The sequence below is a fragment of the Chelmon rostratus genome, chromosome 15 (assembly GCF_017976325.1).
Source record: "Chelmon rostratus isolate fCheRos1 chromosome 15, fCheRos1.pri, whole genome shotgun sequence".
Classification (NCBI taxonomy): domain Eukaryota; kingdom Metazoa; phylum Chordata; class Actinopteri; order Chaetodontiformes; family Chaetodontidae; genus Chelmon; species Chelmon rostratus.
In genome coordinates this window covers 19579838-19595145 of record NC_055672.1, presented here as the reverse complement: position 1 = coordinate 19595145, position 15308 = coordinate 19579838, and the positions used below count along the sequence as shown (strand labels likewise).

Below are 15308 nucleotides of genomic sequence, written 5' to 3'. Positions count from 1 at the left end.
GTTAAAACTAATCCCTCCCATATTCCTCAGCACTAGCCAATTTACTTTCCCCTTTCATTTTCCTCCTTCTCCTGTGAAGCCTGAGAGATACAAACAAACAAAAAAAACCCGCATCTCACCAAACTGGCAACAAAACCCCCCAGACATGCTGAATATTTCATTTTTCATTCAGCGAGTTTCCTCAAAAGTAAACCCCCGGCTTTGTGAAGATGTAAAAATCAATATCTTATGTTTTCTGGGCTGTTCGTCAACTCGGAGGACATGAATAATGGAACCCGCAGTGAGCATTAATGCAGCGTTGCAGCAGGAGAACAGAGAGCGTTGTTCTGGCCGGCAATGATGGGGAACAAATATGAATAATCATGAGAAGGACCACACTGTGGTTTGTTTTGGCCAAAACACAAACAATGGCACTCAGAGGTGGGACGTCAATGAAACTCATGCATTAAGACAAGTGCAAACACCCTCAGAATAAATGGATGCGTTTACAAGTGCAGGTAGACATGCAAATCACCACTTCCACTTCACATCTGTAAACTTGGATCATTACTTTGAGTGCAGAGGAGAACAGGATAGACAGGACCTTTCACACCATACATGGGGAAAGATAAGTCATATACAAGAGATATCAAGTTCTAACTGTTAATCTGTTAACCAATGACAATGTTTTTGACTGGTTATGCATGCCGGTCAGTAGGTTAACTTGCACACACACAGTGTGATGCACTCTCGTCCAAGGCCATCGCGATCTAAAAGTCAAACTAGCCAGTGCAGACAAGTTAGCTCTGACCAACGAATGCTGGACAGCTACCTGCCATTTCATCGGTGCTGACTGGGAGCAGGGTTTCCATTATCTGTTAATAACCATTTTTATTTTACCAGGAAAATCTGTTGAAGTCCGACATATTTGAGTCTCTATGATCATAATGTGCAGTGAAAATATTCAGACTCTACTCTTTTTCTCCACACTGCTTCTCTGATGTCCTCATTTGGTGAATTAAAAATTGGTTTCAGCCAAACCAGAGTTGGTGATGATTGTTGGAAAAGTGAAAGATGAACCAAGAAGGTTTTGTTGAGTTGTGTTTGTTTCTGTGGAGTTTGAATGAAGTGTGTTTTGTGATGATAAAATGACTGTTTCTGTGAATGGAGTCTGGTGGCTCTGGCGAGAGTGATATAACGGCTGCTTCTGGTTAAGCAAAAAGGATCTCACTCTTTAAGAAAAAGGTCTTTCTCTGTTGGGACCCTTTCCGTAATGGTGTCACACTTTTAGAATACCAATCTGAGCCTGTCAGTGGCAAAAGCAAACACTTTTAGTGGACGTGCACTGACAGTGTGCAAACGCCTGGAGGGATTATACTGCAGCCTGTTCCACGGCTGCTGGCTGCATCGCTCTCGCTCAATGCTGGACCAATTTCAAAAATTGTTGTCTCCATTAGCTTTTTTTGGACACGAAAACACGGGAAAGCAGGGTCCATAAACACAGATAATATTTGATTGGAAGTTCTCCTGCTTGCCCGGGACACTGAAATCTTCCAGGACACGTGGACCTGCACCAAATTTTTTCAAATGGAAACCCTGACTGGGAGATGCAGCTCCCTCCTCAGCTCAAATAAACTGGTTAGTTACTATTTAATGGGTGTCAAGCTATTCAGATCAGAAGTAACCAAAAAGGATATCTCTACCATATGAACTACAGTACTGCACTGGGGTATTATTCACTCCCTCTCATCTATCTACATCCCCGGACTACCATGACATCAAAATGAAAAAAAAAATGTTTGCATGAACGTGGGTCAGTCAGGTACGCAGCAGTCAACTACTTCCTTGGATATTCTGTATCATAGCAACCAAAGCAACCAGCTGAAAAAACAAGTCTCCAAAGCGCTTTCAAGCTCTCCCGCTGGGCCTTTTCAGATGTGAGCCCCCCCTCGGTCTCACCTTGTCTAGAAGTTGGACTGAGTCTGAACAATCTGCTCCATAAAACAGCTTTTTCTTCAGCTAGTTGAGGAACCAGTGGAGCTCACAGCTAAGAGGACTGCACCTATACTCATACTCATCACGTCCTGTTTCATATGGCGCTCTCCCTCTAAGGCTATCGCCACCCACACGCACAAACACACCGACGTCACGAGAAATCAGCATCCAGTCCATACCTCGGACAGTCGAATAGTGCGTCGCAGAATATCATATGCGCACAGATGGCACAGACAAACCTGATATTCACCATGAGGCAATGAAACTGGGAAACGACATAAAACCTCCTGCCGCGAGGAACGGAGGCAATGGTTATGCACTGTAGCGGTCCAGCAGAGAGCAGAGCAGGAGAGAAAACAGCTCTCCATGTGCCCAGAGGCGTGAGGGAGAGCACAGTTAAAGCACCTCTAATAGCAGTGAGTCTGACAAAACACTCAACCGCAGACACCCTGCAGATGGAAATGAATGAAAGAGCAGGCAGAGTTAATAGATCATTAGAAGAGATATAACCAGAATAAGTTCTCTTTCAAATCATGCTACAATCTAAGAACAAATATTACTCGCACCACTGTGAGAATTTAACATCCAGGAATTCACAGCATAGGCACTGACCATACACCAGCCATACTTATCATGGTGTCAATACATCTCATGCACACCAAACAGCGTCTTTCTCCCTGCATCAAGCTCTCTCGCCAACACTCACATCACTGCTGTCACAAACAGTTCTATTTGTATATTGTAATCCCTGACACACACACAGCGGACACATGCCCACAGATGCTCACACGTATGAATGGTACCAACGTGCATACTGAAGCAGTGTGAAGTGTACCTGCGGCGTTTGACTTCCCATTGCGTCCCGGTTGGCTGGGGTCATAGTCCATCTGCTCCAGCTGGGTGTGTGATTGGCTGCTGTAACCCCTGCCACCTCCCCCAGCAGCGATGATGAGGGGGATGTGCACTCCTTTGTCCACCTGGGTCATTATTGGTTCTAGTTAGATATATGTGGTGGCATATACTCTTCAAAATAAGTTAGACAATAGAAGATTAATAACATTTCATGTTTGTGCGGTACGCTCATTATGTTGCAGGAGCCATCAGTTGGTTAGCTTAGCATAAAGACTGGAAACAGAGGGGAACGTTTAGCCTGGCTATGTCCACAGGTAGCACGATCCGCCTACTGGTACCTTTAAAGCTCACTATTTAACACGGCTTCAACACCGGCTTCTGGTTGTAGCTTCATTTTTAATGGAGAGACATGAAAGTGGCATCGATCTTCTCATCTAAGTCTGTGCAAGAAAACAAATCCAGGTATTTCCAAAAACGTCAGCTTATGTGTTCAGTGACGAGGGCAGAGGCACCAAAACAACTCGTGTCCCTGGTGGACTCTTTGCTGCAGTGCTTCATGATCTTTGCTATAATAAGTGACAGCATTAATTAATATGATCTCCATAATTCCAATTGCTTGAACGGTAAAGTGAGCTGTCAATATCCCCAAAACCTGCAGTGTAATATGCATCGCACTTGAGAAACTGGGCCGATTTGATATATGTGACGCATATTCTTTACTGGAACATCATACGATATATAAATTATGTGACGCTTCTAAATATCAAGTACAAAAATATCTCTCTGGCCCTGAACGCGTCATTCTCCCAGCACCCTCTTACCTTGAACACATACGTAGCCCCTCCACCTCCTCCTCCGCCCCCTTTCACTTGCGTTTTGTTCACCATCGGGCCACTCTGTTCCAGGCAGATCTTATTCAGCATGGCGTTGGACTGCAGGGAGGGAGAGAGATGTCACTTCACAGAAGAATTGTTTTCATGGCATGTCAGTTGTGTATGAGAAGGCTGAGCAGTTGCCAAACCTCAGCTGCTGTGAGGCTAAGGTTTTAGGAACGGTGAGCAAATGCACACAGGAGCAGAAGCATGGGCCTGTTTTCTAAAGACGACTCCAGTGAGATGAGTTTTTACTTTCACGGCTTCCTGTTGACAGTGATGGAAGGATGTTCCTGATTGAATAAGACGTCTCTGGAGTTGGTTTATATGCTGTTTGAAATGAGGCTGAGAGAGAAACTAGTTATTATTATATATATACTGGATAGTTAATTATGTTACAGATACAGGTTTTCTGAACTCAGTTAATGTTACATCCAATAAATCACCATCACTGGAAACACTTAACGTGTTGATACTGTGAGAGGTTTATTACACCTGCATCTTTATTACAGTACTTGATAACATATTGATGTTCACATTACCCGGTCGAATGAGGGCATTTTTACTGCACACCACTAACTTTGTCATCTTCTCTGTATGTTAAAACAGTCAGAAAGCCTGCATTTTATTTGTCAGCCAGCTTGTCGTTCCACTCTGTTTCCCAGAAACACAGCCTCTTCATACAAATTGAACTGGACGTTTTGTTGGCAAATGATGGCGGATGCAGGGACTTCGCCGTAGCTGAGGTTTTGTGAATTGATGCGTCTGCCTTGTGCGTGCCATCACGCTGGACCGCTTGGAGCCAGTCCTATTCTGAGAGTGAGGGGGCAGAATTTTCCTCCCCTCGCTGTGTCTGAACCTCGCTCTGACACACACTCGCAGTCGCTCATCGGCTCCACCGATTCCCTCATCTGTCTGGACCCAAGCTCCGAGGGGCGGGCCTTAAGTGACTGTGATTGGCAGCCAGAAGGAGTTAAAGGAAGTGCATTCAAATGGTCTGGGAGAGTCTTCCTCACACAGCCTGTTCTGTCATTGCAGCGCCTCACTTTATAGCTTGTGTCTGAGAGAAAAAAACAAAACAAAAAAACAACTGGAAGGAGTGCGTGCATGCCTGAGGACCTGCGTATGTGTGTGTGTGTGTGTGTGTGTGTGTGTGTGTGCGCGCACGGTACAAAGAGAAAGACACAGAGGAAGAGAGTGAGTATTTGTCAGGACAAGGGGGGTATCATTTCCTTCACTAGAGGCAGGGCCAGGTGTGAGAAAACAGTGTTCCACAGCACAAATCACTTTCAGAGCGACCCCTCGGAGAGAGCCGCCGCCCCCTCACTGTCAGAACTGGGGGGAAATAAGAGGAACCTTAAATGACTTTCAGTCTCACTTCAGAACAGACTAGTCCCTCTCTGCTGTCTGAACTGAGAACTTCAAGACACACCGTTAAAAGCTAATACCTGGCTGGCAGTGCCGAGGACGCCTGCATGCTAAGCTACACATTCTGCCTCTTGAAAGCAAAGCCACGAAACGAGCATCCTCTTACAATTCACTGTACATTTCATGTTCTTCGTTTCCTACTTCTATCATAAGGACATAAAATACCAGCAGAATACAACCCTCAAACTGTATGAATTCCACACAAAGGAATGAATTCTGCTCCTGTGTTTTCAAATATTTCACAATCTGCTGGTAATTTCGTTCTGCAAAAAAAAACAACAAAAAAACCTGCAATGTTAAATGCCAAACTTTGGCAACTAACCCCTTTTCACTCGATCTTCAGTGGCAGGACGGGCCTTATTTTTTTAAAAAAATGTTTAAATAGGGGATGATGGATGGTTTCACTGGCGACCAGAGGGACTGTGGGGGTTTCAGTCTCAGTGTTGTGAACTGTGAGGGGAAGCAAGCTGCTCCGCTGCCAGCGAAGGAACTCCAGAGCATAATGGACCAGAGCCACCCCTGGCAAAAGAACAGAAGTAAACCCGAGACAGAGACAATGGGGAGATCACTGCGAGCCTCAAACGCAGATTAAAACAGTCAATGGTGGCTGCAAAATGTTGCGATTTAGAGCATGGGTATCCAAAGTGAGGTCCAGGGACCCCCTCAGGGTCCAACAAGGAGGACAGACGCCTGATTCCTTTAATCAGAGCATTTACAGCCATGATCTGCATGATTACAACTCTTTCTTGATGCTTATCTGTGTGATATACTGCACTGATAGTGGGCGTCCTGAACCACAGTGAATTAAGAAAGACTTACATTGGGACATGCGTCCTCTCCTTGCTGTCCCACCAGGATGTAAATCAACTCTCCCTTCCTCAGCAGGAAGTCTCCCGTGATGTAGACCCCATGTGACCGGCTCATGGCCAATACGCTCCGACCGCCAGCTGCACCGTAGGCTGTGATCCTGGGGTTTAACAGAAACAAAGGTGTGGAGACGCACATAGGCACAAACAGCACACACACACACACACACACGCACACACACACACACACACACGCACACACACACACACACACACACACACACACACACATAAAACTCATTAGCAGGATAATTATCCTAATGATACAGGAAATGAAAGGTAGGTTCATTTTTCAGTGTTTCTATTAGTTTTTGGGGGTTTTTATGGCCATTTTTATGATGATGTATTTATTGTATATATGAAGCTGTACACTTGCGGCCTCATTTATAAAAATGTTCCTGAATTTCTGCTTGAAATTCATATCCGACAGTGAGCTCATGCTCGATTCATGAAAGATGCTGAGCATAAAAAACCTTGCTTACGCAGGTTCTAAGAATCCCATTTGTTAATTATGCACCTGTGATCTATAAATCTCAAATCAACTTAAACTGAGGGCACCTGCTTTGCAGTTCCCCCTCATATGATGCCAGCACAAACAAGTGTTAAGTCAGTAATAGCCACGGACAAAAAGAGAAAAGGAAACTTTGGTAGATGAGATTGTAGGCAGATAAAACCAAATAGGCAGCTTGGGAGTGTGTCGCCGCTGAAGTGGACGAGCAGAAAGACGGAGCTGTGACTGGTACTAAGAAGAAATGAAATAAATAAAAAGAATATACATATATGCAGCATTAAAGCATTAAAGGGAGGTCTGGCACGCTTGAGCTCACTCGAACGGACCAGCGACCATCGTGGCAGTCAATGGAGAAAAGTTTATCACAGGCTCTGATGCATTTGAGTCCCAAAATGCAATACCCCACATAACCAGCAGGACCATCACCAGCATCAAGTCCACACTGTGCTTAGAGATGAGATCATTTTCATGTCAAAGTAAGGCTTTAACAACAACTGCCTACATGTGTTTTTCTGCTTCAGTCACACTCAAGATCAAAAATTGATTGTAAGTTTAATAAATGAGGCCCTAGGTGTTTATCAGAGACGCCCTGAGGCTGATAAACAGTCCTCGTGTATTCCTCCAGCGATGGAGTGCACATAAAAAAAAAAAAGCAAAATTAATTTGGAAACACTGAAACGCACGTTCACCTTGGGTGTTTTTAATAAAAAATATTTTGACCTCGCTGACACTATGCTGAAGTGCGCACACACACGAAGCCACACTCTACAGAGTGCATGGGCACACACACACAGACACACACACACACACACCTTTAAAACAGAAGACAGTAATTTCAAATGCTCCAGTTTTCTTGCCAGGACAAAAAAAAAACAAAAAACAACTTGGTTTTCAGGAGCGCTTCGATATTTCCCTCCCCGGTGGTCATGCTTGGTGGGAGAGAGAGAGAACACTGCCCGGCGCTCAGTAGCTACCTCAGCTGTTTGCCTAATGACTTTTGGGAAATGCAGAGCACATATTCATCTCTGTGGCCGTCTGTCAGCTTAATTTACAGGCTGTGCCAGCTTACCTAGGCCCACATCAAGACCACAAGTCCGGGGCTTGTGTGGACGCAGAGGGTGTTTTTCTAAAACGTGTTAAGACAGTGCTGTCCACGTTGTTGTTAGTTAGGTATTTTAAGACTCAAGGGTTTTGGCTGAGCTTAGCCGTGTGAGTGTGTGTGTGTGTGTCGTGTGTGTTTTTGTGTTGATGTGGGAGGCCTGCAGCTTTCAGAGACGTTTTTGTTTGAAGCGTCCAAGTCAAATCCAAGTTAAACGCCTCATGTTGTCATGAATGCCCACAGGAAGAATATTGATCTCTGCACAAGGTAGTGGATATTACAGCATTAATCCGAGAGCAGCGCACAGTTTGAGGTCAAGGTGCTGAGGCTGATTGTTGAGGTATTTTGAAGGCCACCAACATAGCCGTGGAGGTGGGTGGTTTTCGGATTTTAGAGTCGGTGAATCATGCTATTTTGCTGCCATTACTCCAGCCTCTGCTCACTCCTGCAAGAATCTGATAGCGATATTCCTCTGTTTGCTTGTGGAAGATTGATGCGCCGCTCATGCACAGAGGAGTGGAGGTGGGCATGAAGAAGAGTCTGCATTGTGGCAAAAAAACGCAAGTTGCACAGTGTGCTGATGGCTCGGAAAGAGAGGTTAAGTGTGTATTGTATACTCTTTGTATGTTGAGTTCTCATGGGACCAAGCGTATGCACCTAATGATTGGCCCAGCTATCTGCTGGGACTCTTAAAAAAGAAATACATCTGTTACAGAGTGGGCGTTGCACAAATAATGGTACGGTCTGATGTTTGTGCGCTCTGAGGCTTTCTGCTCTGGCAACAGCTGTACCTGTAGGTGCCAGTTTCCTGGACCCGCCACATTTGAATGCCTTTGAAGGGCCCTCGGGTGCCGACTGTCACGTTGACGTTGCTGTTCCTGTAGGAGTTGAGGCACTGAGTGGGAGTCGGGCCTTCGGGTCCCACAGCCCCACAGGTATGAAAAATCCATTTTTTGGCTGCACATGAAGAAAAAGAAAAAGAAAAAAAACATTTAGCACTTAATAAAGCACACAGCTGTGGAGGCACACGTTCTGTATTCAGTCACACATGCACTTAAGCAAACTTAAAGATGACAGAGAGGCTGAAATTCAGCACGAACCACAGACCCATTACAGGTCTATTTGTCTCACATTAATTCCACTTCGACGTCCCCCACTCCTCCACTTTCACGTCAATAAGACCCAAATATACAGATATGGAGAAAATGATTACACACTGGGAAGCTCCAAACTGAGAGCTATTCGCACGAGATGCTGCTATCATCACATTCGCAAGTGCAGCAGGGGACGCAGTGACAGGATCACAGGTGACAAACATTTCTCCTCATTTTCCGAGTAATCCCATGTGTCGGCGCTAATTGGAGTTCTTTCCACTGTAATTAGCACGAGATTAGTCTTGTCAGATGGACGTGGACGGACTTAACTCCGCAGTACTAAACGGCGATTTAAGGCTTGTGAACACAGAGCAGCGGGGAAGACGCCAGGGAGTGAAGCACCTGCGTCACTCCCCGTCTTCCTTCTCCCTCTGCCCGGCTGTCGAGCGCTCCGAGACCGCTTATCATTCATTTCGGAGATTTCAAACCTGATGCCGGCTCAAGTCAAAGTCACCTCACATGGCGGCTTGCATAGCCTTGGAGTTGCAGCACAATGCGCCTGTAACACATGATTTGTGATTAGAAAGCTTTTTTTTTTTTTTTACTTTTTGCAAGAACAGATCCAGTAACCTGATTAGATGGTTATGGGATACACAGGAAAGAGAAGAGATGGCATGAGACGAGTCTCAGGAGTGCATCTTGAGCTTATGATGCTCTCACCACAACACCTTTCGCTGTTCAAGTTGCCTGCTGTGTGGTGCCTATTAGAGCTGAAGCCCAGGAATTGAGATCCCAGTATTCACAAGGATCTCTCGCCAAGACCCGCTCGCTCTGACTGAGGAGAGTAACTGCAGGAAGCTGGTATTTTTAGCATGTGTGTACCTGTGCGTCTTTGTTTACCCATGAACAACAAAATGAGAATATATGCCATTTTCTTGTTAATTAGCCACAGACTTATTGGGATAAATTGGCCTTTAGTAGTAATGGGATTTTGGAATTTAATAAATTCAAAGCCATGGGTGGCTTCTGTTGCTGCATTAAACCTGGACGAGCTGCATGTCGAGCATCACATTTGTCAGCATGATCCTGACGACGAATCTGCTCCACGTGCACCCGGTTTTCCGGCAAGCATCTCTCTTGAGTTTGGGGAAGTGTTGCCAGCAGGCCAGTCCCTTCAAATAGACTTTAAAACACCAGAGAATGATTTGGAGTTCAGCCTGGTCTTAGCAAATGCACTCTTACTGTAAAAAAAAACGAAACAAAACAAAAAAACCCACAGTTGTGGGGTGACTGGAGTTCTGTCTGGCTCCCATCCAGCAGGAGTAAATTGATCCCTCAAGTCAGTATTTTCAGCACCCAACAAGGTAAAAAGAGTAAAGAGTGCTGCAAATAAATCCATCACTGGAGCAGAAAAGCCTCCAAAGCCAAACCGTGCTTTAGACCTAAATCCTGCTGTACTTAATGGGTTACTCTGAGATGGCAATCAGCTAAGGTAGGACATGCTAAGAAACGAAGAGTGAAGAAGAGGTAAATTCTTGGCTATCTGATTTGAATATGATTCTTGTTATGTAAAGCGAGCTTGACTTTTCGACATTAGTGCAGCCGGTGCAGAAGACATACAATCTCCCTCCCGCCTCCCTCAGCTGCGGCTTGGTTTCACACTTCAGCCCAGCTGATCGATCGTGTTGGTCCATCAATATGAGTGGGTTCTTATGCACACACACGCGCGTGCGCACACACGCTCATGCACATGCACACACAAGTAATGAGCCATTCTGTGATAGGCAGTTGGCAGAACAAACAAAAACAAGATGCGCTCTCACAGATGATAGTTTTCTCTAATAAGTGGTGTGCACACTCGTCAGCCCCTCTGACCCGCAGCACGCAGACATGCACACACACACTGACATATACACACACACTGACATATACACACACACACTGACATATATACACACACAGACTGACATATATACACACACGCTGATACGCACTTCCCGGTCCCTGGGGAGACTCTGACTCTGCCTGACTATTATATGATTCTCCTTTTCTGTGAACTTTGCCACCGGTGGTATGCCATCATCATAACAAACAGTGGCCTCCATCAAAGTAAGGGGCTGTACACTGTCATCAGTGAGGAATGAGACAGAGAGACAGGGAGAGAGACAGAGGGAGAGAGAGAGAGACAGACAGACAGACAGAGAGAGTGTGTGTGTGTGTGTATGAGAGAGAGAGAGAGAGCCTCACGGTTTAGAAAAATGTCTCTGATTGGATTGATACACTGACAGCGATGCTCCAGCAGTCTTTATCTCCTCTGAACATTATTAAAACAGGACTATAGTAAACATGCCATTCTTTATGAATGACAAAGGCAGTCCTGGGGCCAATCAGTAACAAGCAACAAGCGTTTCAGTGCCGAGTCAGGCTTCTGAATTGTTTTTGAATAAATCAGACTCTTTCAGTTTTGTCTAAAAATGATCATCACTTGGCAGAAAAGGCAGCCGAGTCAACCTGCTATTCGAATATGTTCTGAGGCGTAAATTCTCTAATTGTGATGTTTTTGTGAATGTTTGGGTTTGCCTGGTTCCATATCGCTTCTTTCCCCCAGTTGGGGAAGCGTCTGAGCCAATCAGAGCGTTCCAGGCCGGACTAAGCCACATTCAGACAGACAGTGTGCATGAGAAAACACGGCCCTTGTGGTGAGTTTGATTTGAATGGAGCCAGTCTATCACAAACGTATGGGGCCCTGGCAAAGAAAGCTGAAACCTGCAAGGCACCTGGTGCATTCCTTTGTAACCTGCATTCTTCCTCAGGACTGTCACCACCAAAGCTGAAATAAAAACTTTCCAGACTTGTAAAATCCCTCCTTCGAGTATCACACACCGCTGTTCAGCGTTTTGGAGTCTGACTAACCTTTAACTCAGGGATCTGTTACTCAGACTGGACGTTCTGGATCTTTTTCCTGGAATCACTATCTCGCCAAGTGCCTGAAGCAACATGCCCCCACCAACACAGCCCCCCGCGTGGAGGTTTTCAGGCCGCTCGGTCAGAACGGCTGCTAAGAATAAGGACGTCATGTGCTTGGAGGTTTGCCACAGAAAAATCCATTCCACACAGCTCCTACGTCTCAGAGGCCCTCCTGAGGCCAGCGTTCTTTGGGGTTCACGCTGTTTTGCCGTCACTCCTCACTCTCTTCTGAACTCGGAGAACTGAAAGAGCAACTTGGTTTGGAGGCGAAACGTTTTCAAGTTTCTACAGCCAAGTCCAGCTGCCCTTGATTCAACTCTGAGTGAACGTTGAGCAGTAGGTTGCACAACCCTGTAAGACTGCTGATCGGCGACTGTAGGGTAAAATAACCGGGAAAATGAAAAGGCCAGTCATTCTGATCAGGATGATAGCAGGATGTGATTTAAGCGTCAAGACGAGTTGAGCTTTCTCAACAATAACCGTCAAACAGACACAAAATCTTGAATTCTCATGTCGTCCGCACCATTGCTCTTCATTCAGAGCACAGTAAATATGTCTGGATTTATTACGCTTCTGCAAAATAACTTTAACGGCATCTATGTGCACAACAAGCATACTGCAGCTAAAACAAAAACACGTTAGGTGGACTATACATTCTGCGCTGCTTTCATCTTTTAGCATGTATTAACAGCAGTGTCCTCCTTATCCAGTGACAGTTGTCCTCCGTGGACCAGCGATTAGGATGATGGATCAAGGCTGGCGCGCCATGAATGGCTCTGAATGCTAAGTACAAAGCTTATGGAGCACGAGAGTCCAATTAATTACAAGACACTGTTTTGCGTGGCGTCGCTCGTTATCAGCCTCATATCTGTCTTAGTGACTAATGTTTCCCCCCAAAACCCAAAGTAACAACAACTAGCTAACTGATTGCCGCAGGCCAGCGTTTATGAACAAGCATAGAATGAAGCACAGACTCACGGCTCCGCTCCGCAGCTAATTAGCGAGCGAGTAATGGCCAAAACTCCTTTCCTGCGTGGAGCATTCAGGGACCAACATCTGCTGTCAGTTACTTTCAAGAGCCAATGGGATCGCTTCAATCGTCGTCCCTTCTGTCTTTGATTTGATGCCAGTTTTCATCTGCGCCACAGCATTTGGGGTTTTTGCTGTTGTCTGTTGTTTGAGCAGAAGTGGAACACCTTGATATGAAAATGTACTGTCTGTTCAAAGAAGCCAATGATTGTACACCCTGCTACGCTTCTGCAGGTAAGGGTGTATGACAATATTTTTTTTTGCATCGTGGCGTTGCATCCTGTAAAGTTTTTTTAATCATCTTAAAAGAACTTGAAAACACCAATCATAGTCAAAACTCTCGTACAGTGAATGGACAGAGGAAAATAAGCCCAGAGCTCATTTTGAGGTAAGTGACGTGTTCCTTTCCCATCGCGAGGGGTAATCACAGGGAGAGAGGGAAGCGAGCTCATCTAGGCTGACTTTTTCACTTCCTTCCCCAGTGCAACTGATGAGTCAGCAGTGAGAGGCGGGTGCCACACAGGAGGGCAATGGTGAGAAATGAAAGCGGCTGCTGCCAGAATAGCGGGGGAATCAATGGCGGAGAGGAAGAAGAACGAAAAGAATGAAGGTGAAGTCAGGGTGAAGGGGGAGGAAAAATAAGCAGGAGGGTGAAGCCTGAGATCAGAGGGAGCGCTGACAGAAAGACACGAGGGCTGGGCGGGAGGGCGCTAATGTGAAGTGAAGACAGTCAATAGCGGCCTATAAATGGCGGAGATGGGTCACAAATGCAGAAACGGAGGGTAGCAAAATGTGCCAGGCCGAGACATGGAGGCCGAGCGAGAGGAAAGACAAAGGGGAAACTGAGAGGAGACAAGAGACGCTGACATTGGTGGGGGTTAATCGCGGAGCGTGTCGGGGGAAGGAGAGAACCTTGTTGGAGTGACAGGTCTGCTGAGCTAAAACCCTCATCAGGCTTGCCGTCCTGCCCCGCAGACGTCAAAGCGTCGGCTCCAGGAGGGGAGAAGGGGGACGTCTGGCGAATGCTAACCGCTCAAGGCTGTCTTTGAAATGGCCAAGGTATAACTGCAAGTTCAACTTCTTTCCCCTGAGTTAATATCTATGATAATCACAAGGGCGAGAGCACTGTGATCTTAAAGTCCCATCTTTCTCTGAAGAGATTTGAGCCTGCTTGCTTTATTGTAACCATACTGAGTATTACCTGTGTAAGCACATTAAAATAACCTTTTGTTGCTGCCCTTGCAGCTAAACCCTGGTAGTAAACCCCCCTATATGAAATACCCTTTATATAATATTATACATGAAGTGTTTCCTCAAATGCCGCATTTCCTGCTCAGCATTAAAGATTTTCTTGACGGACTGAGTGGCCTTTGTTTTTCTGGCTGACCTACGCCCGGGGCTCCACTTCGATGCATAATCCTGTAACATTATCAAATCATGTTAGCGGGCCAAACATTAATGTCTGATGTTTCACTGTCCCCCGTTTGACCCTCGAGAGACAGACAGGAGTCTCTGTGTTCAAGGCTACACAGTTAACCACATCACGGACGTTCAGTCGGACAAGTTGCTGCATGAAAAGAGACAGAAATTATCATATAGTCATAGTATTATCATAGTATTATTTATATTATTATACCTTGATACACTAAGCTGGTTATTAGTTATTGTGGCTCACCATCACCCCCACTAATGGTGTGCTGGCTCTGCTTTGCCATCAGTGGCAGCAGAAAGAATGCTGTATGTTAAATTGGGGGTGCAGGTCAGTGACAGATTTAGCATGGCAATCCTGTATTGTCAGACTCATCGATTAAAAATTGATGCAGCAGAGGCGGGGATATCGTCCTTTTTTCGTTCTTCTTCCTTGTCAAACCTGGTGACGAGCGGCTTATGCAGCCTCTGTTAGCCTCAGGCGAGGATGAGGAGTCGGCTACTGAGGTCGGTACTGAGGAAGCTCGCTTCTTTCTATCTCCGAAGATTTTTCGCATTTGCCAAAATGGTGTCTCCACCCCTAACCAGTCCAAGCGACATTGCTTAGGAACCCAAGGAAACGCCTGGCAGTGACTTTTCAATCACGACGCCCTGAACCATACCCCTGCTGTATCCTCTGAGACTGTGAGACTTCAAGGAATGGATTGAGACCAGAAACTCATTAGCTAATTGTTTCCTGAGGTAATAAATCAAGTGAGAAGTGGGGTCATGTTCTCATAAGCATACATACGCTCAGACTTCTTTTTGCAACCATTGGACTCGCCCCCTGTTGGTCATTAGAAAGAATGCAGGTTTAAGGCATTCTGCATTGGCTTCACCGTTCACTTATTATACTGTCTTTGGTCTTACCTAACCTTTTCCACATATGCAGTCACACTCCCACAGACCTGTAAACAGACTGATGTGTAAAATCAGCGGAGTTCCCCTTTAATCAATCAGTGACTTCTCCCATGTAGTCCAATTGCTCTTCATTTTTCACCTCAGTCTTTTTTTCTTCAATAAGGAAAACCACAAATTAACAGTCAGTTCCAGGTGGAAGTTGGGCCTCTGCGCACTACAAAATTGATCTGCTGGACTTTAACAGCTCATGAATGTCATAAAAGGCTTTTATGGTGCCTGGGAGAGAAA

At 45.6% G+C, this 15308-nt stretch overlaps 1 protein-coding gene across 1 annotated transcript in view; it reads right to left on the bottom strand.

Moving 5' to 3' along the window:
• Positions 1–15308, bottom strand: part of alk (ALK receptor tyrosine kinase) — a 298244-nt gene that overhangs the window by 20745 nt on the left and 262191 nt on the right. Inside the window, exons 12-15 of the mRNA XM_041954075.1 lie at positions 8394–8559; positions 5946–6093; positions 3648–3758; positions 2810–2951 (exon numbers count right to left, since the gene is read on the bottom strand). Coding sequence (XP_041810009.1) covers positions 2810–2951; positions 3648–3758; positions 5946–6093; positions 8394–8559 — 567 coding nt within the window. The remainder of the gene's footprint in view (positions 1–2809; positions 2952–3647; positions 3759–5945; positions 6094–8393; positions 8560–15308) is intronic.